The following is a 27975-nucleotide window of genomic DNA, read 5'->3' as shown; positions in this document are numbered from 1 at the left end:
TGTGAGGCCTGAGAGTGGTTGAGTGGGTGAGGCAACCTCCTTCTCGACTCATTCTTCCCTATTAACAAAAAATAGGCCAGAAAGCAAGGACAAAACCTGGGGGTGGGCTGAGGAGAGGGAAGTTTTTGGAGAAAGGCAGGTGAGTCAAGAAGGTTCAAAGAATGAAGAAAACATAATAATCAGGGGAAATTTATTACCTGAAAGTCAGGTGTACTGAATGACTTGGTGTTCCTCTAAAAATCAAGTCCATCTTAACTAAGTCTTGTTTACTAATTGTACAAAATAAATCTAAAGTTGTAATGGGCCTTAGAGATCATCCAAACCCTCCAGTTCACAGATTAAGAAATTAAATAAAAGCATTACTGGACTTGATAACAGGAAAATATTCTTTCACACGTAACATATAATAACTCCAGAACATAAGATATTGGATTCAGAAGTTTTTTTCACCAACTATAGTTTTTTGACTGTAACATATATTTAATAAAAGCATAATAATAAAGAGACTATCCATATGCCCAACCTTATTGGAGGTTTTTAACAATCACTTTATTCTTCAGTGTTTCATTCATAATTTAACTTGTAAACATTTAAAAAGTTATACTGAGAAGGGAAATCATTCACCTTTATATATGTTTTCTGGACAGAAGATCTGACAAATTTTTCAATATTAAGTTTTATGTTATCTGTTTTCAAAAATGATCATTATTACATCCCTGATTTTATTTACAAGTGAAACATAGCAGGTGGTCATGTTTAGGTAAAGGTCATAATGCCCAGAAGTAGGGGAGAACAAAGGAAGAAGAGGTATAGGTTTCTTCTTCCCTTCCCTGGCAGAGGGACCTGAGAATGCTAGTTTAAACCTACGAGTTTGTATTTATTCATTTTCCTTCATTTTGTTTTAGGCAAATGATCAACTGTTTTAGCAGAAGTAGCAGCATAACAGGAACCCATCTAAAAGTGTTAGTGATGGTGGTGGTGAGACTTGGGTGGAAGGCAGGAGTGGAGAAGGAAGAGGTGGCCCATGCGGAATGTCCATTTACTCTTTCTGGTAGGGGGAAAGGGAGGGGAAGGAGGATGTGTCAAGAACTCCAGTCTAAAGCCACCCTGGAAAAATACCCAGTCTTTTTTTTTTAGTACCTAGTCTTTTAAAATTGTATTTTTTCTATCTCCTGCCTTCAAATAAATACTGTTAACCATTGCTTGGCAAATGGTGGAATAAAATGCATGCTTTAAAAGGCGCACTGTTTTTGATTTTGTTGACTGATGGCGGTTATATTCTAAAAGAATTTCAGTGTATAGACTTTAAATCTGAGACAGATGACAGTTCTGTAAAGCCCAGAGTACATGTACAATGACTGTAAGAAGTCCTTTACAGGTTTGACATAGGCTAAGTGTGCCAGCACATCTTGCCGTGTGGGGCCGTTTTCAGCACTCTTCTCTCTAGGTATGTGGTGCCTCTTTTTAATCACTCATATTTTTCCTCTGGTCCCATTACCTGCACCAACCCATGCCACATTCTCTTGTTCAAAGACACTGTTATGGAACTGGGGCAGGTACTGGGCATGCTTGTGATGGTCAGGTAGGATCATCTCAAGTAGGCATAAGGGAAACACTAAATGTTAGAGTGTACATGTGAATATTAGAACCTGCCTGTTTAATATGAGAAATGTATGCTATTTATCTAGAAACCTTATTAATGCTCTCAATATGTTTAAAAATGGTTAGTTCTAAAAGAGATGATGAGCCTTCAGAAAACAATATGATATAAAGGCAATACATTTGCTTTGAATTTGTCCACAGGAACAAAAAAGATCCTTGCTAACTACCACTAAATGTAAATTTCAGTTATTTTATAACTCAGCTTAAAAAAATGCAAAAGAAAAAAGTAAAAAATAAGTAGTAGAATCACAATCTACTTAATAAAAGGAGAAAAAACACTCATGGGAATTAACACTGGCTAGTGCAGCTGCTCTGTGGAGCTGGGCTCCCTTCCACTTTGTGAAAGAGCTGAAAGGGAAAGGTGTTCATTGGACAAATGATGCTTTGACCTTCTCAACTCATGTTAGTTAAAGAGAGGAATGGTGAACTGGGTAAAATGAGTCATTGTCAGGAAAAGCCCTTGGGACAAGGGCTTAACTTTGAGAGAAATAGTGGACTTGTTGAGTCCAGGGGCCAGTACCGGGTTTCTGACAGCTAATTAAGAAGGTGATAGAAAAGTATCATGTTTTTCTCCTTGAACGCTGGACAAAATATGGTGACAAGAACTGTAATGGTTGTAGTTAATGAAAAAAGTATCAAATGGCACCAGTTTTTATCTCTTTACATTTATCTATATATGTCACTATATATAATATTTTTTAAGAGTGCCACATTTAACATAATTGTTTTTTAAAGGGTAAAAGTTTAACTATTTGTACTATTAAAGGGCAATAAAGCTCTAACTGAGGAATCTGGAGGCAAAAAATCTCAAGAGCGGGACAAGTGACTAGAAATGGCCTCTTGTGTGTTCAGTTCCAAAGAGCTTAGTGGAAAACTGGTAAAGTCTGAATAAAGTCTGCAATTTAGTCAACAGCACTGTCTATGTGTTTATTAGTTTGGATGACATACTATGTTTACATTTATGTTAGATGTTAACAGTCCAGGAACCTAGGTGAAGTGTATACAGTATCTCTCTATGATATTTTTGCAACATTTCTCAAAGCCTAAAATTATTTCAAAATAAACATTTTTTAAAAGCATTAAAGCAAGTGTTAAAAAACTGAAGCCAACTGAAGCATTCTTAGTCTGAGATGCACTTGTTCTGAAGCACAGACTCTACTGTGTATGAAGTTGTACACAAGTCAATCAGCAAGTGGGGGTATTTAGGAAAATATCAGAATAACTATTTCTGATTACTTAGCATTAATTACTTACTACAACATATTGAAATTCATGTGTATATGATTTCTTTGCTTGGTCCTTGGAAATAATTAAGGGAAACTGCTCAAAATATAATGACTGACTCTAGTAACACAAAATCATGTTAGTAATTATCAAGTTAGCTCAGAACTACCCTCTAAGATTTTAGATACCTGCATTTCTAAAAGATTTTAAGAAAATAATACCCACATTTATTTAGCAACATAAAATATGATAAATTTATTACCTGAGGTACACCAATTTTTCTGCAGGCTTCGAGGAAATTCTCCACATTTCGTCTGCATTTTGCCATTGTTAATTTAGGCTGCAAAGGAGAGAAAACATGGTGTTATTAGCAAAGTTTAAAAAAATTTGCTAACTAAAAACACTCTTGCCAACTGCTTCATAAACTGAATGTTCTAGACCAGAGGGTCAGCAAACTTTTTCTTAAAGAATCAGATAATAAAGATGTTAGGCCTCACGGCCATATGATCTGTTGCAAGTACTCAAACCTGCTAAGAGCTTGAAAGCAACCACAGACAATATATAAACAAATTAGAGTGACTGTGTTCTAATAAAACTTTATTTACAAAAATAGGTACTGGCCTGTGGCCCATAGTTTGCCACCCCCTACTTTAGACATTGGGCTTTGATTTTTGTAAGGCAAGTGCTAAATAGAAAAATTTTAGGAGGATGATTTAATTTTTTTCCACTTTAAAGCAATATACACCAAAGAAAATTTGGAGGAATAACAAGAAAATTAATTACCCACAGCTCATTCAAATATAATCATAGGTATTAACACTTTGGTTCATTTCCTTTCAGTCTTTTTAAAGAAAACAGTAATAATAATTAAAAAAACAATGGCCTTTGCTCATAAATATGTTGCAGATGCATCATGTCTCTACTCAATGGTTATATTTAAAATTTTTTAAACATCTGAATTTTAAAAGATTGGATTAAAGAACCATTTTCCAAAGGGTGAAAATTTCCCATAGGAAATTTCCCTAGTCACTAACTAGTAAGCTTGCTTTTCTGAAAAGATCTCTGATGACTAGAACATAGTTGTATCACATGACCTAAAGTGATAAAATTTTTTGCCAAGTGGGTTATCATGTAAGAAAGAAATCTGAATCTCATTTCCCAAAGTGATTAACAAACTCAATTGTTCAAATTCATCTGTTGGTTTAAGTATCAGGCATGGAAGCCAAACATTTGCAGGAAATCTGACCTATGGTTTTTACAAAGCAGATGAAAGCCTGTACCATCTCTAGAAAAAAAACGGTTTCACTTCTTCAAAGACGGAATATCATACTGTTGCCAAGAAGACGGGAAACAAGATAACTACATAGTAATGGTTGAACGTACTATAATCTTGGCCTGAGAAACCTAGCAGACACTAGGATTGGCTTTATCATAAAAGTTTTATAAAAGGCGACAACTGAGATGGAAGTAGAGTAATAATAATTTTAAAATTTGAAAGTGAAAAGCTTTCAAAATTAAGTCCAGAAAGAAGATAACAGGTTTCCATGGAGAACACCCCTTCTTGCCTATGCCAAGTTCTTCTATAACTGAGGTAAAAAAGTAAAAAAAAAACAAAAAAAACCCCAAATGTGAAACATAAATAGAATCAGAATCTTCTTAACAGAAGGAGAAGAACAATAATAGGGGTTCATACTTGCTAATTCATGCTGGAGCTGGGCTCCTTCTCTTAGACTTTTTACATGTGAAAGAGCGGGTGTTCACGGTAGGATTGATGCTGTGGTTTTAACTCCTTGCTAGTTAAGAGGGAGGCAAGGTGAATTGAGGCGTAATAGGAAAGTCACTGTGGTGAAAGCTATTGGGACATGGGCTTAACTTTAAGAGAAACTGGGCAAAGAAAACACAGGACAACTGCTTTTCACTTAGAAGAATTTTTCATTAGCTAGAAACTCCCTCTCCATATACCAGTAGAAATGGAAGCAGAATCAATGCAACTAGCTTCCCTTATTCTGAAGGGACCTTAGCTAAGCAGACCAGGATCTTGATCTGAGTTTGGGAGAGAAGGCTAGGGGCATCGTGTGCACAGGTGGATCATGAATGTGAGACTCTAACAAAAGAAGGGGACCTGGGCATTTTGTTCTATAAAAGAAGGACCCCTACATTTCTGAAACATCTCCCTTAGATGTTGGAAGGACAGAGTGAAATAGGTCTTACTGCATAGGCGGAAAAACAAGTTTCCTTCTGTGCAAAAGAAAGGATAAAAAGAGTTCGTGTTGCTAAGTAAGAAACTGGTCCAAAAGTCACCACCATCTCAGACAAAAAGAAAAGAAAGCTCAGAATAGTGATCCTGGTGTCCAACTCAGCATTATCTCTATGAGGAGTACTAGCACCCTAAATGTGTGTGGGTCGGGGGTTAAGGAGTAGAATAAAAAGATTCCTTTGAGATTTCCCCTACAAAGAGCAGATTTCTGACTGATGAAGGGGAAATGGAGTGGGGAACCATCATCTGTCTCCAGTTATTCCTTCTCTTAGCATTTGTCTAAATCCCAGGGATGTAGGTCAGTGTTTCATAATTGGGATACAACTCCTTCTTCTAGTCTGATGAAAGCTGTGAATCTACTCTTTGGAAGAATACACATGCATACAATTTTAGGGAGTTCAACGAGTGCTGGAAGCCCTAGGAGTGCATGAATCCCAGGCTACACATCCCCGCTCTGTATGTGTCCAATGGAATGGCTAGTTAAAAGGACCCAGGGGTGTAGACTCCCTATCACTCTGGAGTGTAGAAGGACTCATGATTTTGCCTTAAGTCAAATATCAGAGGAACCTGCTATCCCCAAAAGCTTTTCCAGAACTTCGGATGACATAAAACATGGTTTTGGATAGCCATGTAGAGCCTGTTTCATTTCTGTAATGTACAGCCCGATCTGAATAAGAAATCTTATGTGGGTTTTTGGGGAAGAAGGTAAATAATTTCAGCAAGAGGAAAGGAACTAGACTGAAAGGAACGAGAAATAAATTATTTTGCTATTTGAAAATTGAAATGATTCAGCATTTTTTCAGGTCATCTTTCTTGGTGATATGGTTCTTTCAATGAGTTGTCACATCACAATATTTGTAATGATTTTTTTATATGATTCAATAGTGCACTTCTAACAATGTGAACTGTACTACTTAAAACCTATGCCTATTGAACAACCAAACAGCAGTTTATCATACATCATAGATCCTCCCCAAATAACAAAGAAAGATGAATTATAACCTAATGGTTACAAGCACAAGTGCCCTTCTGAGTTTCTTTCGAAATACCTGGACTTAGGACCTCCCTTACAATGAGGGACCATTTCTTGAACTGGGGGGGGAAAAAGCCTGGTTCATACAGTACATCATGAAAGTGTTTTTTAAGTTACACTCAGATCTAATTAGCAGGTTTTCAAAGAATTACAATAAATCACTATGTGTTAACGTAGCCACAAAGAAACTGCTACGGTTTTTCATTTGTATTTGGCTTTAATTTTATATTCTCATCAGGAAAAATCTCTAAGAAAGTAAGTTACAAAGCTCTCTGTATGGTCAGAAGAACAAAATAAGGGGAGAAATAGTCTAATATGAGGGAGAGCAATTCAGTATGAAGGAAAAATAGATAATAAATATTTATACTGAAATCTAGTACTGTAACAGTATCCCCATTAAAGCAATATTGACTTATTCATAATAATCAGTATCATAATTTAAAAGCGAGGGTTTTTTTTTTTTTTGCTTTTAATTAAAATAGTGGATGGTTTTCATCTGGTTGACTCAAAGTCCATTTTTCCACCCCCAAATATTATAATTTGGGAATTTTTACATACTGAGGTGTTTCTCAACTTTATAGGTCATTTATTAACCCAAAAGATATCCTCTTAAACAATTTTATTTAGTAGGCCTACTTGCTTTTTTTTTTTGCGGTACACGGGCCTCTCACTGTTGTGGCCTCTCCCGTTGTGGAGCACAGGCTCCGGACGCGCAGGCTCAGCGGCCATGGCTCACGGGCCCAGCCACTCCGCGGCATGTGGGATCTTCCCGGACCGGGGCACGAACCCGTGTCCCCTGCATCATCAGGCAGACTCTCAACCACTGCACCACCAGGGAAGCCCCAGGCCTACTTGCTTTTAAGTGTCGAGGATACTATTTCAGGAAAGACCTCTTTTATTTATTTTACTTTTTAAGAGGAATTCATGTTCTTGAGAGAATGGACCACTTGTAACTCATCTCTGTACCTTTCATCCTATTCAGAATGCCTACCACTGACTAGCTGCTCAATAAATATGACTAAATGTTGTTGTTGATTTCATTAGCAAGTTTTAAATGCTCTAATTTCATGTTATATCATGTTTCTTTGACAAGAAGGTCCATGTGTTTTATGTCTCTAAGTGGTTTAACATTGATAAAATAGTTCTATTTTTCCTGTATGTAAATATTTTACATTCTTAAATGAAAGGCACTATATGTTTGGTTGATGAAGATAAAGAACCTCAGTCACCCTTGGTCTCATATTCCACTTTCTACATGAGCTCCTTGCTACTTCCTAAGTATTTCCCCTGAAAATGAAGAATGATAGATTTGTCTTTTTTATTACTAAAAAAATTTATTTTTCTTAATTCAGTTGACAGAAACTGGGAAGAATGCAAAGTATGAATAAGCCCTTCCCCTTCTGGCATTGCCAAATAGCATGTCAATTCCTGTTCTCTTAATCACCACCTTTAGGAGCAAAACACAGTCTTTCAAGTCTTTGGGGGCATAGTTGATTTGGTAGTGCTACTGTTCCTCTCTGCCTTTTCTACACAAAGCTGAATGCCTGCTTTCTGAGGTCACTAAATAAAAAATGGCTACCTATTTTCTTTAGAAGCAAATGCATGACTCTGTTTTTGGATATGCTAGAGGGGAAAGGGCCATATCAGCCTCTTGGGACCTTGGTAACAAAGCAGCTTTTATAATTAGAATCAAAGGTCCTTGGGAGGCTTAAATGATTTGCATCTGGGGAGGCAGCAAGATGAATGTCCAGAGTGGCAATCTATAGGTCTAGATACAACTGCAATTTGAGTGAAGGATTTGCATAGGAAGTATGTGCTAAATAACAACAAATGACCAGAAAATAAGATGAGGGCAAAACCTTTGAAAAGGTTAGACACTGCTAAGCATGTTACAGATGCACAATATCCATTCAGACTCATCAAAAGAGCTGTCAGAACATCAGATAATAATCAAATGCAATGTGGAAACCTTGATTACATCCTGTTGTGTGTGCATACGAGCGAGGGGAGAGGAGCAGAGCAGCCATGAAAGATATTCTTGGAACAACTGGGGAAATCTGAATATAACTTGTGGATGCTATTGGCGCCTCACCCAATGTCTCTTTACTTAGCCTGTGCATCCATCCTCATTTCCTACCCCGACTCCCTGCTGGCTGCTAAGGGCTCAGAGCTGTCCCTTCTCAGTTTCAGCCCGATCCCATAGGGAGCCCTGTGAATGAATCACATCACACTCCCACCTTGAGGAACAGGGCTCAGCCACCACATTGTTCCTCCCTGGCTTCAGGCTACGGGTAAGAGCAAGGTGGCCTAGGAAAATTCTCAGAAATATTTAGGGGGTAAGGTGTTATAATATCTCCAACTTTTAAATGGTGCAATTAAAATACACACACACATGAACACGCATAAATATAGACAAAGCAAGATGGCAAGATGCAATGAATGTCAGCTCTAGGTGGAGGCTTTAAGGGTATTCTTTGTGTTATTCTTTCAGTTTTTCTGAAGGTTTGAAATCTTAATAAAAACTTGAAGGTGTGTGCCGCAACTACTGAGCCCACACGCCACAACTAGAAAGAAGCCTGCAATGAAGAGAACCCCTGCCACGATGAAAGAGCTGCCTGCTGCAATAAAGATCTTGCGTGCTGCAACGAAGACCTGATGCAGCCAAATAAATGAATAAAAAAGAATGGAAAAAATATTTAAAAATTTTGAAGGAAGAAAAAGGAGAGTTGTGTCAATCTAAAACTTGCTCTTTCTCTTGTGGGTTGCCATCCTGATACTGATGTCCATATCTAACCAGCAGTCTAAAAAAAACCTGCCAGTCATCTTGAATGCATATTCTGCCTCATTTTCCACCTGAGGTTGGTCCCTCAATCATGTCACTTCTACCCCTGAAATATTCAGCATTCTAAACTGCAATTATAATCACATTATTCCTCTCAAATTCTTTCTGTGTTTCCTGATTGTCTACACTAAGATAAACTTCTATCTCCCTGACATGGGACATGAGGCCCTTGTCACATGGCCCTTAGCTTACCTCTCTAGCTACATCCTTTGCCATTTATACCAACACCTTGTGAATGATCTATTCTGAACAACTTAAGAAATCCTTGAATATGCCATGATCTTCCTTAGCTTTTTAGTCTAGAAATACTATGCCCAGAATGCTGTTCTCCCTGTCTGTACTGCTGGCAAATTCCTACTCATACATCAAGAATTAGTTCAAATTTTACCTCCTCTGGGAAGGCTTTCCTGAACTTTCCAGGCACAGTTGAAGTGGCCCCTTTTTCGTATTCCCATAGCACACTTCTTACATACCTCTTTTATAACATCACACACAGCTGTAAGTTATTGTTTACATGCCTACTTTTTCTCTAGTATAAGTGAGACCCGGAAGGCAGGGGCTGGACTCTATTCATATTTGTACCCTTAGCATTCTGCACAGTGCCTGCCTCTGTACTTAACAAATGTCTGATGAAGAGCCAACTTTTTTTTAAGCATTATAAACTTACTACAGCTGGTGAGGGAACGTGAATGCTTGGGACAGATCGAGGCCGCACATGATTGGCCAAATGGCAAAGAACAACACCATCGGTTAGAGCTGCTCCAAGATCACAAGGCAGAGATACTTTTAACCGGTACTCAATATGCTAAAAGAACAGGAAAATGTGAAATATATTAATTCAAGAGTGGCTGACACACAGGACATAATGGAGTCACAATGGAATATTTTTAATTAGAAATCAAGTTAAAAAGCAAATAACTTAAGTACCACAATCTCTATTTTATCTTTCTATCCTAAGTCAATAACTTAAGGAGATCATATATATATATACATATGTATGGCAGCCAGGCGACAGTGCTGCAAAGTTCCACAACAGAATTCATTTACAATTTTCTGACTAAAAAACAAAAACAACTAGATCCAATTTTAAAATAAACACTACGTATGATGTAAGTGTGGTATGTATCAATATATGTATATGTGTACATACATATGAATTATTATTACTCTAACAAGATTTCTTTAAATCATGAGGCAGAAAAAAATTTTAAATGAGTAGGGTCAGGGGTTGAGCTTTATGGAATAACCCATCTCATTTTCCTAGTAAACAAGTGAAAAAATTCATCACACAACGGGCATCACAGCACACAATGGACACTTGTTGATTCTATTAAAAATTATAAGTCAAATGAACAAGTGATGCCAGGATTATGGGCTACACCAGTATCACTGAAAAATGTAATTCAAAGGCAATGTACATACTTTCCGTAGTTGATCTATTAATTCCAGCTCTTCTTCTCTCTGTCTTGAATTCTGTCTTGTTACCGGATCTTTAAAATCAGTGGTAGGTGCAGAAGATGAAAGAAGGGGTGACGCATGACCTAAAAAATATTGGTACGTAAGATAGAAAGTGACTGCCAGTGCTGCAAAAATACTCAGATCCACCTGATCACAGTTTCCTTGAAAGTACAGCACTTTCTACTTCTGGAGTGACCTTTTAAAAAAAGTTTTTATTATGGAAATTTTAAAATATGCACAATAATAGGGAGAATAGTATGAAAAACTACCAAATGTCCATTACCCATTTGGCTCAACTACTTTGTGTGTTTGATTACATCCATTTAAAAACGTTTCTATTGAAAAATATTGCATGCAAAAAATTAGACAAATCATAAGCAAACAGCTGAATAAATTATCATCACAAAGCAGACACAAGCAAGTCAATAAATGCAACATTACCAACACCCAGGAGACCCTCTCATGTTCCCTACCCATCAGTATCAGTACCCAACAGTTATTTCTAGTACCACAGGTTCTAACTATGTACCTCCTGGCTTCTAACACCACAGATTAGTTTTGTCCATTTTTAAACTTTCTACATATAAAACCGTATTATATGTGTGTATGTTTTTATGTTTGGCTTCTTTTGATCAACATTATAAGATTTATACACGTTGTTATGTATATTAATGTGTTCATTTTCATTGCTTATTTAGTATCCCATTGTACAAATATACACAATTATTTATCCATTCTATTGTTGATGGACATTCAGTTTGGGGCTATTATGAATAATGTTGCTATGAATAATTTGGACATATCTTTTGGTACAGATGTGTACATATTTCAGAAAGCAAAATTACTAGTTATAGGATATACAAGGGTTCACCATTAGCAGATAATGTAAACAGTTTTCCATGCTAATTAACAATCCCACCAGCAGTGCATCTCTGGTTTGAGTTTAAATCTCACTGTGAGTGTATCTATCAGTTATGTTAAAAATAGTTATTTTCGGAGTGAAATGTCTGTTTCCACTTCTAGGTAACTTCTTTGGGGGTCAGGCAGAAATTTGCCACATTAACTAAAAACCATGAGACTAAATAGTGTGGTTTTTTTAAAATTACTGATTCATTTCTTTAACAACACAGAAAACAGCTTTTACCAACAGAAAAATCTGAAAAAGAGCACACTACAGAGAGAAGGGACATTCCCTGAAGCCCTGAAAGAGTAATTTTTTTGTTCAAACACTATAACCTGCTTTTAGGTGGTACTGAGAAACTTTCTGACCAAAATGATTTCAAACAAGATTAAGATTCTCTTCCTTTAATATCAGTGAGATCACAGACAAACGCAGAGTTTACAACTTTTGCCTTGGTGACATCTCAGGGTAGAAGTTTATTTATTTATTTGTTTGTTTGTCTGGCCTCACCGCGCGGCTTGCGGGATCTTAGTTCCCTGACTCAGGGTTGAACCAGGGCCCTGGCAGTGACCGCGCAGGGTCCTAACCACTGGCCTGCCAGGGAATTCCCAGGGTAGAAGTTTAAAAGCATGTAATGTATAATGTCATTGTATAACCACCATCCCCCAACCCCCCCCAATGCCCCTTTTAGCACTGCCACCTACCTTTATTTGTTTCTGCCCTGACAGCTCCTCTGAAAAGGAAACTTTCAGGGCGCTGGGCCTGGTTTCTCTGAATAGCAGCAGGAAAAGAATATGCAGGGGAATGATGAACTGAATCAGCATGGAAAAGCAAAATAAGATTAAAGAAGATGGAAAAAATTAAATATAATAACAGACACATGACAAAAGTTCAATAAATGGCAAATGAAGAAAAAAGTTAAATATTGCAATGATATAAAATGATAATTTTGTTTATTAATAGAAAATCTGGTATAGGAAAGTAACCTCCAGGACTTCCCTCATGAGCTAAAGGTTAAGACTCCACGCTCCCAATGCAGGGGGCCCAGGTTCGATCCCTGGTCAGGGAACTACATCCCGCATGCCACAACTAAAATATCCTGCATACCGCAACTAAAAATCCCACATGCCGCAACTCAGACCTGGAGCAGCCAAATAAATAAATACTTAAAAAAAGAAGAAAAGAAAAGTAACCCTGAAAGTGGGAGGGCTGCTTGTATGTATTTTTATTTTTTGGGGGGCTGGGCTGCACAGCTTGTGGGATCTCAGTTTCCCAACAAGGGATTGAACCTAGGCCATGGCAGTAAAAGCCTGGAATCCTAACCACTACACTACCAGGGAAATCCCTGTTTGTATGTATTTTTAATTGTCATGTTACTTTTGGTATTCAATAAAGGCAAAATGAATGTTAATATATTAAATATAGTCTCTTGCAAACATACAGCCCTGCTAGCTCTTGCTCATTTTTTCATATCAAATGGCTGAGTGGTTGAACGACTAGTTGAATTAAAAAGTGAAAAATGTGCAGAGTTCCCAATTTTGTGCCTGATTTCTCATTTCAGAAAAGGAAGCCACAGCCATCTAAGGAGCAATTTATCAGGAAAATCCTGGTAAAGAATTATAATTGGGAAGTGGTTAATTGCACTTTTGTGTCTATTACCTGTTTCTGTTGTAGGTGAACTTGATATAGCATTAGATCTGTGATCATTCTGTGGAGAAACATAGATACATCAATAATTATTATTCAAGAAGAGGTACTTTCCACATTTATGGAAAGTACCTCTTTCCACATTTGGGATTATATCAATAAAAGAAAAAAAACATGCAACTCTCCTCCAAAATTAAGTCTAGAAATGAGAATTTGTATAATAATTCTGAATATTTTTTAAGGCCAAAGTTTTTTTTAAATTAATTTTTATTGGAGTACAGTTGCTTTACAATGTCATGTTAGTTTCTACTGTACAGCAAAGTAAATCAACTATATGTATACATATATCCCCTCTTTTTTGGATTTCCTTCTCATTTAGGTCACCACAAAGCATTGAGTAGAGTTCCCTGTGCTATACAGTAGGTTCTCATTAGTTATCTATTTTATACATAGTATCAATAGTGTATATATGTCAATCCCAATCTCCCAATTCATCCCACCACCCCCCCAAGGCCAAACTTTATTTAGTTCTAGAGAATATAAGATCTATGTAATGCATTCTCTAAAGATAGTCCTATTATATAACAGGCCTTTCCTATGACTGTGAAAAATGAAATCATCCTAAGGCAGAAAATTTTATTGGGGAATGTATAGAAGAGAATAAAATTTTATTTTATAATAGTATTTTTCTGACATACTTTCTAAAGTATTCCTACCCCCCTCCTTGAGTAATGTTTTAAGAAAGAGTGATGAAGGTTTCTTCATTTCAGTTAGGAAATGAGGTATTTAAAGATGATAGTTGTATTTCGAGACTAGTATTTGAATCCAAGATGTTTTTAATTTATTGACCGAAGGAACTGTAAAGAAGGAGGAAGAACTAGCTCAACTGGTATAGAGTGTACCTAAAAAAAGGGAACAGAGTTAAGCTAATTTAAGAGGAAGCATTGGTTAGCTGGGTTAAAAATATTGAAGACTTGGCAGAGGAGTAGAATCAAGAAAAGCTAGAATAACAACAGGTTTTCAGGCCTTGATAGCTAGTTATATTCAATAACCATTGAGTTGTACTCAATAATTTATGATAACTGAGACACATTTTTGAACAGAATGACTTTAAAACACACACACAAATACACACACACATACACACTCCCATGTTTTTTTCTCCCTTTTGGTTTTCAATATTTTCAGAAATCTTTTATCTGAAGTTGGAGTTGGGTCAGGTGAGATTAATGATGACAGGAAATTTTAACTGCTATAAATAAGTAAATAAACAGAAGCCATGCTCTTGAGAAAATTCTTGGACTGATCTGAAAGACAATTCTGTGGTAATGTTTCCTTGGTTTGATACTCTTAGACCGAGAATTAAGACTTAAAAAGTAAGCTGCGCTCCTGAGTGAAGCAATGTATTACATCTTCATTAGTGAAAAAGACAACATGTTCATCAAGTTTAAAGATGCCAATAAACTAAGTTTAGGATGCTGAGAAGAAATGAAAATTTAAATAACAAACTTAATTTAAAATAAGAACAACAGGCACTAGTAAAAGGAATAAATGGGCCAATGAGGCAAAAGCTGGATATCTTTTTAAGGAAACAAAATACTTTCCTTATTTTCAAGGAAGATGAGGTAGAAGGAGAAAGCTAGGACCAATGGTACAAACAGAAAAACATAAAAAGTAGAGATTATTCCAGATACAGAGGAAAAAAATTTTAAATTTAAAAAGGCCTATTACAGTGAGATAGACTAGAAACTTTAACATATTTAGGAATAAACAATAAAGTTATTAGACAACTCTATTAGATTAGAAGGAAGAGCTGGAACACATTCTACTGAATGGCAGCAAATGTTCTCTACCTCCAGAAATACCAAAAGATAACATACAGTTGGGTGTAATGAAAAACAAAGCCAGAAAAGAGGGGACTTACAAAATGGTGATTTTAAAAATATATTTTTATTCAAACTATAAATCTAACTGCTTACATTCTAGGATACTGAAATAATTAGTTCAAATCACGCTGAGGCCATTGACTGGTATATCTGAGAACTTTTGGAGAACTGGAGAGCAAAAAATGGAAACTGATACAAAGTCAACTTTTAGTGCCTAGTTAAGCAACAAAAGAAATAAAATCATGCCTAAATGTAGTATATACCTGCTGCAGAGTAACTGAGATACCAAAAAATAAAGAATAAATATTTTTAAACTAATCATTTGACAGTGCAGCAGGTCTGACAGGAAGAATGTTAGACATTACACAACTTCTGGCACATTCAGATTTGGCCTTACTCAACTAAAATTCTAGGGGAGGATAAGCCCCAATGCCCTAAGGTATCCATTGAGTGTAACGAATTAACTTTTCTCCTATATACCTAGAATGGTACTAGTTATATACCTTCCTTGAAAAAATTTTGAAAACAGTCCCTCAAATAATTTTCTTTGTAGTTCAAATAACGAACCTAGCTGAGAAAGGCTAGCAAAAGGTTAATATAGAAGAGAATTATAAAGTTTTATCAGGTGTCATCCAGGTATGTGTAGCTTCAATAATAACCAGAGAGAAGGTTTATCAGGTTTACAGATGTTATAAAGTTGGAGTCAGCATTTAGAAGGACATGATGCAAGAATTTGAAAATATTCCGGGAAATCAGAAAATTTTAAATGTTCGAAAAGCAAAATTAAATATTTAGGAAAACAAAAGATACAAAGTTTAGAAATTAATTATCATTTAGGAATATAACTAAAACATCTGAGAATTACAATGGATACACAGCAAAATGAATACCAAAATGGAAAAAGCCAACCTAATGCTCAGCATAAGACGTGAATAACCCTTGTTTCATGCTCAGTACTACGTGGGCTCTAATGAGGGATATATTTCTAGTTGGGAACTGTGAAGCCAAAATGGAGGGCAGAGAACTTGTGAAAGTTCATAAGGACAAACAGGCTAGGAAAGGCACATAAAAGGGCCAAAGCTTATTTACGGAGAAGACACGGGTGGCATCATAACAGTTTTCAAATATAAAGATTCTCCACATAAGGACTGCTAAGTAACTAGAAAATCTCCACTCTGGAAAGAAAAGAAGAAATAGGTGTAAACCACAGGAGGACAGATATAAGTTAGACAAGGAGAGGACCTTGTTGACAGTCAGGATTATGAATCATTTCTTAGGTATCATATGATAATAAGTATGGAATTACCATCCCTAGAGGTCTTTAAAAAATAAAATACCACAGGTTTTTAATTTAGACTTCCAGGCCATGTGATCTCCATTGTAACTATTCCTACTCTGCTTTTAAGTGCAAAAGCAGCCATAGACAAATGGGCGTGGCTGTATGTCACTAAAACTATTTCCAGAAACAGGTGGCCTAGGGACCATAGCTTGCTGACCTCTACTGTAATAGGGTTTTGGCAGTGACACTTTGGGGGACTGATACTCAAATTATTTTGCATGCACATTAGACAACAGAGTTAACTCAATATCATATATTAACCAAAGTAACATAGTAACTCATGACAAAAAAACCCCAACCCTTTGATAAGAAAATTAGAAGGACATTTCAAACAAAAATCTCAATATAAAGAATTAACAAAGGCTCTATGTTTCTGGCATAATAAAACTTCCAAAAAATTTCAAGTGAAATTAATGTTAAACTTAGCTTCATAAGCTTAGTTATATTTCATACAATTCTAGATTTCAGACTGTTGTTAGACCAATCCATTGGGAAATTTAAGATCTCCCGGGCAAATCCCCTCCTCAAAGTTCCTGGTAAATTACAATAACAAGATATACCTTAAGAGGCCTGAAGGCAGAAGAATGAGGCAGGGTAGCAGCACAGCCCACTTGATTCACACCTGACAGCGACTAAATGGCAAAAGAGAAAGAGAAGAAACAGAAGGCAGCATTTATGTTAGCAAAACGTCAGACAGGCAGGCAGGCAGATCTTGTCAGTAAAATTAGCAAAGGAAAGGTCACTGACAAACTTTCAAATGGTTTACTAAGATATTGATAGGGCAGAAAGAGAATAGTTGGGGGGAAAAACCCTATAATTCATTAAACACAGTTTTCCACCTGTTTAATTCAAATTATTTCAATACCTCATACCACATTAATCAAGAAATGAAAGGCATGACTTATTAAACATGATTTTATATAGAAATAAAACTGAGTACATCAAATTTTTTTTAGCAAAATAGCCTTAGAAACAAATGAGTCCTGTGCTGTTCCTATGACAGGGGAAACAAATCCAGTCAAAGAGCTCATTTTAACTGATCAGAATTGGCATGAATAAGAGCAACATCTTTTCAATATTAATCCAAATTAGATTTATTATAATTCAGTTTAATGGCTCTGATGTGAGAAGCCAGGACATGAGGATTTTGCATCACACCTTAAGGATGAACCAGCATTTCATTTCTGCTTCTGTAAAAGTCCAAATGACCTCTGAGAAGTTAAGTACAATTTTCCTTTTCTTTGAATCCTTTATCCTTTCACCAGCCTACATAAAACTAGTTAGATATATTAGAGATACAATTAGAGACAGTAAGTGTTAGAATCCATTGTACAGAATTTTTATTACAGATAAAAGCTGCTCAAAACATGACAATTTTTTCATTTGGTGGGGAGTGGAAATCAGAGAAGACAGAACTTTCACAAAGGGTGTTGAGTAAGATTGTATCTATTAAAAATGCCAAAGGCTTAAAGATATTAAAGTCTTTATAAGTTAAATAATTTTTAAAAATTTAAACTACAATCACAAATATCTGAATCATGGGATAAATGAACAAGAACACATGTGGTGTTTAGGAAAAGGTGAGTAGGATGGTCAATATGATAAATACAACTATATTTTTAATGAGTTGATAGATAGCAATGTCTTTTTCATGTGTGCAAAACAAAGCATGTAACACACACTGCAACATTATCTTAAGGCAGAAGAAAGTGAGGAAAGAAATGTACCAAAGAACAAGGCTGTGACAGCAGTCTTACATTGTATATGCCTTCACCTGTTTAGATTTCCTGGGCCTCCTTACGATCAAATGGACTTGAATTACTGTCAATCTCAAATATAAAAAGGCTAGGGCTTCCCTGGTGGCGCAGTGGTTGAGAGTCCACCTGCCGATGCAGGGGACACGGGTTCGTGCCCCGGTCTGGGAGGATACCACATGCCGCGAAGCGGCTGGGCCTGTGAGCCATGGCCGCTGAGCCTGCGCGCCCGGAACCTGTGCTCCGCAACGGGAGAGGCCACAACAGTGAGAGGCCCGCGTACCGCAAAAAAAAAAAAAAAAAAAAAAGGCTAAAAGCCACTATGCTGGCAAAGAAGGAAAAAAGGATGGAAGGAAGAGGAAGTGAAATGAGCCTAGATCCTTTCTAGTGTCTAGAGATGGGATGTAGATACATGTGGGACATATATGAAAGCAACAGAAGCCTGAAGGGCAATCCTAAGAGAATGTTAGTGTAACTGATATTAAACATTACCAACAGTTATTTCAAATCCCATATTTCAAGGTCTTTAAATCAAATCCAACATTTACTTGCTATATCATCAGAACTTATCTTGAAACAATTTTTTTTGAGATTTTTTTTTCTGATTGTGATTTTATTTTTTATTTTTTTATTTTGGCCACACCATACAGCTTGTGGGATCTCAGCTCCCCAACCAGGGACTGAACTGGGGCCACTGCAGTGAAAACGCCGAATCCTAACCACTAGACCACCAGGGAACTCCCCTAATGAGCAATTATTAGATGTACAGAATACATCCGGAATTATTCACTCAGGAATTATTTATTAAGCAACTAATATATCCCAGGAATTATGGTAGGGATTGAGTATACATAGGTAAGTGCAACAGAGAATATCCCTGTGCCCATGAAGCTTACAGTCTAGTAGTCTATTGGGGGTGGGGGAGAGGGGGAGATACAAAACAATAAACACCCACCTAAAAGTGCTATGAAGAAAAAAAAAGAACAGTGGAGACAAATTTGATTTGGGGGTAGGGGTGTTGCAGAAAAGCCATTTTAAGGGTGTGATATTTAAGTTGATACCAGATAGATCAGTAGGAATTAACCAACGGGTATATGCAGGGAATGAGAGGCATTCCATGCAGAGGGAGGAGCATTTGCAAAGATCCTGAGGTGGGAAAGGGCTTGCCATATTTTCAGAGCTGAAAAAATGCTGATATAGCATGACCCCAGAGATGAGAGATACATAGTACCCAGAGTACACAGGAGCTTATGGGCCATGTTAAGAAGTTTGGAACCTACTCTAAAGGGTTTGTAGGCTGTGTTAAGAAGTATATGGATTTTGGAACTTCCCTGGTGGTCCAGTGGTAAAGAATCTGCCTTCCAGTGCAGGGGACACTAGTTCAATCCCTGGTCGGGGAACTAAGATCCCACATGCAGCAGGGCAACTAAATCTGCACGCCACAGCTACTGAGCTCACGCACCTCAACAAGAGAGCCTGTGTGCTGCAAACCACAGAGTCCACAGGCTCTGGAACCTGCGCACCACAACTACAGAGCCCATGTGCTCTGGAGTCTGCGCGCCACAACTAGAGAAAACGCTCACGCCACAACTAGAGAGAAGCTCACATGCTGCAACTAAGACCTGACGCAGCCAAAAAAATAAATAAAATAAATAATACATCTAAAAAAAAAAGTATATGGACTTTATTCTACTATATGAAGCCACTGAAAAGTAGTTTTGAGAAGATCAGAGGTATGATTTAAAAAATGACTATTTTTGTAATACATGTTGGACACTATTTGGCATGCAAAAATATGTGAGACATGGTTCTTGTTTTTAAAGGCCATCTAATTTAGGCCAGACATGAATACTGTTAAGTAAAATATAAGTGTATGTATTTTGAAAATGGCTGAAATTACAAATTTCACGCTAAGGGGATTTTATTGTTTTTCCAAATTCCACTTTTTCCTTGACAAAAACGCCTGGGCATTCAGCACTTACTATATGTGTTATTAAATCTCATCTTCAGTTTCCTAAAGTGTTTCAAAGTATTTTCAATTACAGTACAGGAGGCAATATAGCACAGTGTTCATGCACGTTCTCAAGTCACTTGGATCTAGATTTGAACCCAGCCTTGTACTTACTAGCTGTGACCTTGGAGAAGTCACATTCTGGACAAAACATTTGGTGCCTCAGTAATCATTTTACAAATGAATCTATGATAAGTTTAACCTTAACTCTTAAGGCTGCTGTGAGGAGTGAATGAGATAATTCTGGTAAAGTGTCTGGATCACCATAGGCTCTCAATATTTTTCTACATTAAATTGTTATTTGCTTCTCATGCCAATTAACTTTGACTAAAACTCCAGAGGCTTATTTCTTTATAAGACTGCCAGTTAAAATGTGCTATAGCCATCTTAAAGGAAATGATGATTACAGAACACAGAAATTCTGACAATGAAAGTTTATGTAATAGAAATCTCATGCTCAAGTATGCAGTTCATGCAGTAGTATGCACAATGGCGGCAGTTACTAGCTCCTAAGACAGGAATTGCTACAGACAATAGGCTTTTGAATTGCTAGTCTTCAATACTATGGTGAAAAAAATAACATAAAACATGATGGGAAAAGCAATTATGTACATGGTTAGAATTCTCCTGCAAAGCTGACAAAGTAAGACTCTCAATAAAGCTCTGAAGTTATACTCATTTTCAGCTGATGAAACAGGCAATAAAAGTAAACCAGTGTGTTTTAATGTATCTTCTAAATTTGCATGTGTCCAATAAAATCAAATACAAAATTAAAAAAAATAGTAAACCAATATTAAAAATGATCAGTAGTGGGGCTTCCTTGGTGGTGCAGTGGTTGAGAGTCTGCCTGCCGATGCAGGGGACACGGGTTCGTGCCCTGGTCCGGGAAGATCCCACATGCCGCAGAGTGGCTGGGCCTGTGAGCCATGGCCGCTGAGCCTGCGCGTCCGGAGCCTCTGCTCCGCAGCGGGAGAGGCCACAACAGTGAGAGGCCCGTGCAAAAAAAAAAAAAAAAGATCAGTAGACAGCATTCCAAGTTAATGTTTCCCTGAGTTTAAGATATAAAATGGGTATGGAGGGATAATCTTGAGATCTCAAAGTTTGGGATTTTCAGTAGGTTAAAACAGATAATAAAATAGGATGCCAAATATACATTTGTATAATTAGCATCATGAAGTAAGGGAACCATTCATCATACAGGTGACTTATAAGACAAAACAGTGATTAATAAAGTTCACCTGGAATTAGAAACATTTCAAAAACGAATATATTATTCCCTCTCCTCCAAACACACATACAAAGCCAATATGGTTCTCAATGCAAATGTTTTACTTTTGGAAACACTAACAAAGATATTTGAATCACATCTGCAGAACACTTGGAACACTGGGTAAATCATTAAAAGTAATGTAGGGAGACAGTTCTAGCTATTTGTAAAGCATTTAGTAATGATGCTCATCATGTTTTATGGTATTTAGATCAATTCAGAATGAAAAGTACAGTAGCTATTCCCCAAATCTCTAGACAAAGCAATGTAAAATTCCATTTTGTGCAAGGTTCTTACCACTAACAAGGCACTATCATCAGTGTGCTGAGACCTTCTGGATGGGAAGGGACACTGGAGAGGTGGAGAAAAATGAAGCAATGTCAAAAACAAGCTATGCACACACATGACGAGTTTCACAAATACACAAGCAAAGAGACATATTAACACATACTTGTGAAGATGCTGACATACAGGACCACATTCACAATCATTCAGAGTTCATGCATTAAAATAGCTAATAAGTTGTTTCTGAGTAACGATTTTCTCCCAAAGAACTTAAACAACTGCAAATATGATCTTATTGCATAAAAGCTTTCTAAAGCAAGGAGGGGAATAGGAATTATTCTCTGTTCTGAGAAGAGAAAGCTGAAGATGTAGCAGTAACATAAAGAATTTGTGGTCATTTAGTGAGCCAGTGACAAATTTAAAACAATAAACCCAAGAGTCATGATTTCTAGTCTAGGCATCTCTTCATTACCTTTCTCAGACAAAACAAGGGTACAACTGGAAATTTTAAAACTATACATGTTATTTTCCTGAGGAGCTTTAGTTTTCAGATAATGAATTACTCCAGAATGACCAGTAAGGAAATGTTGGGTAAAAAAGAAAGAGTGTATTAACTTATCAAACTTTGACTGCCAAAGGTTTGTACAGAGTTATTACCATGTGAAGAAAAGACAACTGGAAAGTGCTTGAGTGAATCTTTCAGGTACTATACCAATGCATAAGCCCTCAAATAAATAACCAAAAATAGTTATTATATGTCCAATAAGATTTAAAAAAACTTTATAATGGATAATTTAAAACATTTCAAACAATACATCTTACCATTCCAGAAACACTTGTGCTTTGAAAACATTGTGCTGAAGATTGATGCTTGTAAAGCCCCATGTATTAGGTTTTCAAATAACTTATTTTACAAAAATCAAAGTCAACACTCACATGAAATAATGCCTTTATGCATTTTTTAAGGAAGTAATGATCATAAATTGAAAAAATAAGAAGGCAAAGATAAGGGAAAATAGCTAATGAAAAAGCCAAGTACAATAAAATATTCATTTAGTAATAAGCTTCATTTTAACAGGTCAAAATAGGTACACAGATTTTTAAAAAAATAATGAATCATAAATTTTATTTCAAAATGTAAATGTCACTAAACGTGCACACATGTTAAAACAATAAAATTTACAATCTAGTTTATTTTTTTCTTTTTGCATAGGACATCATTATAATACAGAATCTAGGTGCCTAGATTTTTAAAAGGTTAATAATTAATCTTACATGTTACATGTTACTTTGAAACGAAAATGTACTATTTAATATTATAAAACTAATGTGTACAAAGTATAATCAATAATATACACACTTAGGAAATGAGCACTGAAGCTGAAATACTATGTAGAGTTTTTTGTTTAATACCGACACCATTCACGTGTGCCAGATACAGCTCTCAGGACAATCTCTCATTACACAGTAGCTCTGAAAATGGATGAGGGAGATGGTAACTCTGCTCGGGATGGGAGGAGGGAAATAATCTCCAGACGGATGTGTATAGATTTAAAAAACCCCAATCTATAGATTCTGATAAACTTCCTGGCCTGTGTCTTTTTCTCCCTAGTAAGAATTTTGTGAGGGGAAAAAAGAAAATGGCAACATTTTGATCACTGAAAACATATGATAATCACATGCAAAACATTTCATTTTCATTGCAATAATAAAAAGTTCCAAAGAAAGGTGATTATATAAACTTACCTCACCGTCTAAGGGGGAGTGTTGTTTTTGTGGACTTTGTGACGCTTTTTGCTATATAACCCCACACCCCCCAAAAAAGGGAAGCTGGTCAGAATCTAGAACACTGGGAATGAAAAATGCTATTTACTAAAATGATCACTCACATTAATCTCTGTATCTCTCGTGTATGGTGTTTTTCTAGATCTACTGGTTAGAAGACGCTGCCCTTTCCCTTAAATAGCTTACAATTTAAATGAGGAAAAGCAAAAATAAGCTGGCAAACAGTATTTTCCTGTGTCTATAAGCATCTATAGAAACAGAAATTTTAAAAAACTATGTTTTTTATATGTACATGGATATAAACACATTCATAGAGAGGTAATCTCTCACTAAATTCTCTCAATGAAATCATCCTCTTTCTTTAATGGCTTCAAATATCACTCTAATGCTAACAGCTTTAGCTCTCTCCTATCAGCCAAATTCCAGGCTCGCATTTTCAAATGCCTGTGGACCCTCTCTACTTAGAAACCCCACTGTCATCTCCTGTTCAACGTAACCAAAAAAACCCCTCAATTTCCCATACTAACTGGGTATTTCCCCCCAATTTGCTAATTTCTGTTATTATGTCAATTAATAATATCACAGTATCTGTATAGTGAGTGTTTTACAATGTGTTCTTATACACAGTATCTCAAGTGATTCTTCTTACTCTGTGAGATAAACAAACATCATAATCATATTCTTTTAAAGATGAGAAACTTGAGGATAGAGAGGTTATATGATATGTGCAAGGTTACAAAGTTAGTAAGTAGCATAATTGAGATCTGCACCTATGCCTTCTGAACCCAAATCCAACATTCTTTCCACAAAGCTAACTCCCATTAAAACCATTCTTTTAGCCTCAAACCCTTGCTTTGGAACCTTTTTTTTTCACTCATTTTCAGTGATTTATTTAACATTCACTACACATCTATGTAAGACATAATGATGCTTCTCTTGAAATCTCTCTTATAGTTAATTTATAAAACCCTTTGTGGTAGTAGGGGGTGCAGCATACACCATACTAGTAAATAGGTGAAGCCATAATAATTCTGAAATAATTAATACTTAATAGTTAAACATTAAACATATGAAGAAAATAAAGGCACAGAATGGCTCAGTAACTTTCCAAAAGTCAAGCACATACCAAGTAGCAAAGCTGGATTCAAATTCAGATATTTCCGATTCTAAGCCCTTACCACAGGACGACACTGCCTTTCCTTAGGAAAATTAGAAATCATCTAGTCTTATGCCTTCATTTTGTACCCTAATCTAATTATTGCAATTACTCTCTATTTCATTTTCCTTCTTTCCTCATCTCTTTCTAACATATTCTAACATGAGTAGATTAGTTTTTCAGAAGTAGCTTCCCTGTCTTTTCTCCTGCTTAAGAACTAAAATTGTTCTTTTCTGCCTAATTGTTCAAGATCAAACTCTAATTTGACATTTAATCAAAGCTATCTACAATGTAATTATCTCTTACTAGTTATATGACTTCTACAGAAGGCAAGCTAAATGAGTTAATTTATGTAAAATGTATAGAACAACACTTAGGACATAGTATGTGTTAGCCATTATCGTTTACTGAGAGTCAGTATAGCATTCTGGTCATAGACCAGGGTTTGGAGCCAGCCTGTCCTTTTTTTTTTTTTCTTTCCAGTTTTATTGAAATGTAATTGACATACAGCACTGTATAAGTTTAAGGTGTAATAGCATAATGATCTGACTTACATACATGATGAAATGATTACCACAATAAGTTTAGTGAACATCCACCATCTCATAAAGATAACAAAAGAAAAAGAAAAAAAAAGATGAAATGATGAGAACTCTTAGGATTTTCTCTCTTAACAACTTTCACATTTAACATATATTTTGTACATTGCATCCCTAACTCTTATTTATCTTATAACTGGAAGTTTGTACCTTTTGGCCACCTTCAGCCAATTCTCCTTCCCCCATGCCCTGTCTCTGGTAACCACAATTCTGACCTCTTTTTCTATTAGCTTGTCTGTTTGTTTGTTTTTGAAGTATAACTGACCTACAACACTATGTTAGTTCCTGGTGCAAAAGACAGTGATTTGATATTTCTATATATTACAAGGTGATCACCATGATAAGTCTAGTTACCATCTAGACTTTTTTTTTTTTAAAGAAACTGTTTATTTTCCATCAGCTTTATTTCCATTTTCTGTTCAGCCTGTCTTGATTAGAATCTTTGCTCTGCCACTTACTAGCTGAATATTTAACCTTAGGAAAATTGTTATCCTCCCTGAGCATCAGAGATCATCATCACAGGCTTGATACATTTGAAAAAATATAAGAGAATTTATTATGTGTATGGTACTTAAAGAAGATATACTTTGGCTAGAGTTATGAAACAAGAGAGAAAGCAGCTAGAAGATGAGTGATTCATTTGTTCAATCATTCATTTAAAAAATATTTATTGAGCTTTACTAGGGGCTAAGACCTGCTTAAATCTAGCGATATAGCAGTGAATAAACATGACAGACATGGTCCCTGTCTTCATGGAGTTTACGGATAAATGGGAGAGACAGATATGTCGTGTGTGTGTGTGTGTGTGTGTGTGCGTGCGCGCGGGTGCGTGCGTGTGTGTGTATGTTTTTGGCCACACCACGTGGCTTGTGGGATTTTAGTTCCCCGACCAGGGATCAAACCCAGGCCCTTCGCAGTGAGAACGTGGAGTCCTAACCATTGGACCACCAGATAATTCCTGGGAGAGACAGATATTAAACAAGCAAAAATATAAATAATTATTTAACTATAAAGAAAAAATTCCCAAGGTGATTTCAGAACAAAAAGACAAGTAACACAGGCAAAAAATTGAACCAGGTTTAGAGGCAACTACAGAGGCTGATTAAAAAAAGAAGTGTTAACAGGGGTTGTTAATTGAGTAGATGTGGAGAAAACAGAAAGTAAAGAATCAAAGATGACTGAAGTATTAAACCTGTGAGCCTTGCAAATTTTTGGTATTCCCTAGAGGTAAGGAAGTCAGTGATAGGTTCAGATAACAATCGTTTATATTTGCATGGCACTTTACAGTTTACATAAAGCATTTTCACTTTCCTGATACACTAGAGATTTAGGAAATGGCAGCTGGATAGTAAAGTGATATGTCTAACGACAGATAGGTAGTTAAGAGTAGAGACTATCACTGTCCTAAAAGCAAGATCAATCACTTCTGATTGTCCTCAAGCCTATCTACATATGAGGACAATTAATCTAATCACAAGCAGGAGACAGTTATACTATTTACTCGAGAATTCATATAATTAAGATATCAACTCTTTTTTTTTTATTAAGACAATAAAATCTGACATCCTCAGGAAAGCAAATAAGCACTTACTTCTAAGAAACGTTAGGAATATCATTCAATGAATCCAAAGGGCTCACCTTGACAAAGTCCAGGACAGCATCTCTTTGAATCTGCTTGGTCCTTATTTTCTCTTCCTCATACTGTAGGGCAGCAAGTTGTGCCTCTCTCCGAGTACGTTCTATTAATTGTTCTCTTCTCCGATGAAGTTCCAAGTCTGCATGTGAAAACTAGAACAAAAGTATCATTTTGCATATGCAAGTAGCGATAAAGATCAACTTACCAATATTCTTTATCAATTTGGGAAACTACTGTTGACCCAAGCAACTTTTACTTTGCAGTCACCAAGCATTTCTTCAGATGTGTTTATTGCTAATCTTTTCCCATCTTTGCACTGTGTTCTTACATGTATTATAAAGACTTATGTTCTGTCTGGTGTCTAAAAACACTGTTACCAGCATAAGGTGCACATATTATATTAACTGTAGATTGAAGAGACAGGTAATGAAATTTACAGATATTTGGCAATTAACTGTAATTTAAGTATTATAAAAGAAGAAAACCATCTTAATTTAAAAAACCCCACAAACTAAAACTGAAAAAAATGTTTTTACCTGATTATGACTTGGTGATAGTGATAAGAGGGAAGATGGCTCAGCTGGAACCCTGACCCAAAAAAGAAAAAAAGGAAAGAAAAAACTCTTTGATAAGACAGACAGATAGATAAAAGACAAGTGGAATTTTATTGTTAATGCAGCTTTCTATTAATCAGCAGGCAAACTGTCTGGTCAGCACTGAAAGACCAATTGCATTTTGTAAACTTGAGCCCAAGTCACTAAATTAAGCTACAGGAACACCTGATGTCTCCAACTCACATTTCACGTGATGATATCACTGATGAAGCTACAGATAGCTAACAACTGTCTATGTCAGCCAGTGCTGACAATACGGTTATTTGAGATCACTTCTCAAACAATATCGTTTCTTTACAGCACACTAAGTACTACAATCTTCTTTACTATCATGACTGAAACAAGATACGTGTAAATGGAGATGGTTTATACACAAAGCCATTTTATCAGCAGAAATCTGGAATACTACAGAACCTGTAACTGCACGTTTAAAGCACTCCTACTCCCATTTTAATTGAAGGAGCAATTTTAACAACAAAAGTAAAGATTTTGTTGATTTTTATCTTTTAGAAAAACATGAAACCTGATTTGATGCTTAAAAAAAAACAGTAAAACTTGCTTCTCAGTTTTATCAGTGCTAACTCTTATACTTTGATATATATTCCCTGTTGTAATTCCT

General features: G+C 36.2%; 1 protein-coding gene across 13 annotated transcripts in view; it reads right to left on the bottom strand.

The window, feature by feature from the left end:
* LRCH3 (leucine rich repeats and calponin homology domain containing 3) overlaps nt 1-27975 on the bottom strand; it is a 116556-nt gene that overhangs the window by 6350 nt on the left and 82231 nt on the right. For 3 of the 13 annotated variants that reach the window (XM_033403834.2, XM_004278802.3, XM_033403843.2), the window contains 10 exons: nt 27279-27330; nt 26745-26894; nt 23313-23363; nt 21579-21632; nt 16810-16881; nt 13037-13085; nt 12082-12189; nt 10441-10559; nt 9686-9823; nt 3149-3226 (listed from right to left, as the gene is read on the bottom strand). In XM_033403834.2, the coding sequence (XP_033259725.1) occupies nt 3149-3226; nt 9686-9823; nt 10441-10559; nt 12082-12189; nt 13037-13085; nt 16810-16881; nt 21579-21632; nt 23313-23363; nt 26745-26894; nt 27279-27330 (871 nt within the window). The remainder of the gene's footprint in view (nt 1-3148; nt 3227-9685; nt 9824-10440; nt 10560-12081; nt 12190-13036; nt 13086-16809; nt 16882-21578; nt 21633-23312; nt 23364-26744; nt 26895-27278; nt 27331-27975) is intronic. The other 10 variants (XM_049710337.1, XM_049710339.1, XM_033403836.2 and 7 more) reach the window with 8 other exon arrangements.

This window comes from Orcinus orca, chromosome 5, assembly GCF_937001465.1.
Source record: "Orcinus orca chromosome 5, mOrcOrc1.1, whole genome shotgun sequence".
Classification (NCBI taxonomy): domain Eukaryota; kingdom Metazoa; phylum Chordata; class Mammalia; order Artiodactyla; family Delphinidae; genus Orcinus; species Orcinus orca.
The sequence above is the reverse complement of the archived record's forward strand: the minus strand, read 5'-3'. Positions and strand labels throughout refer to the sequence as shown.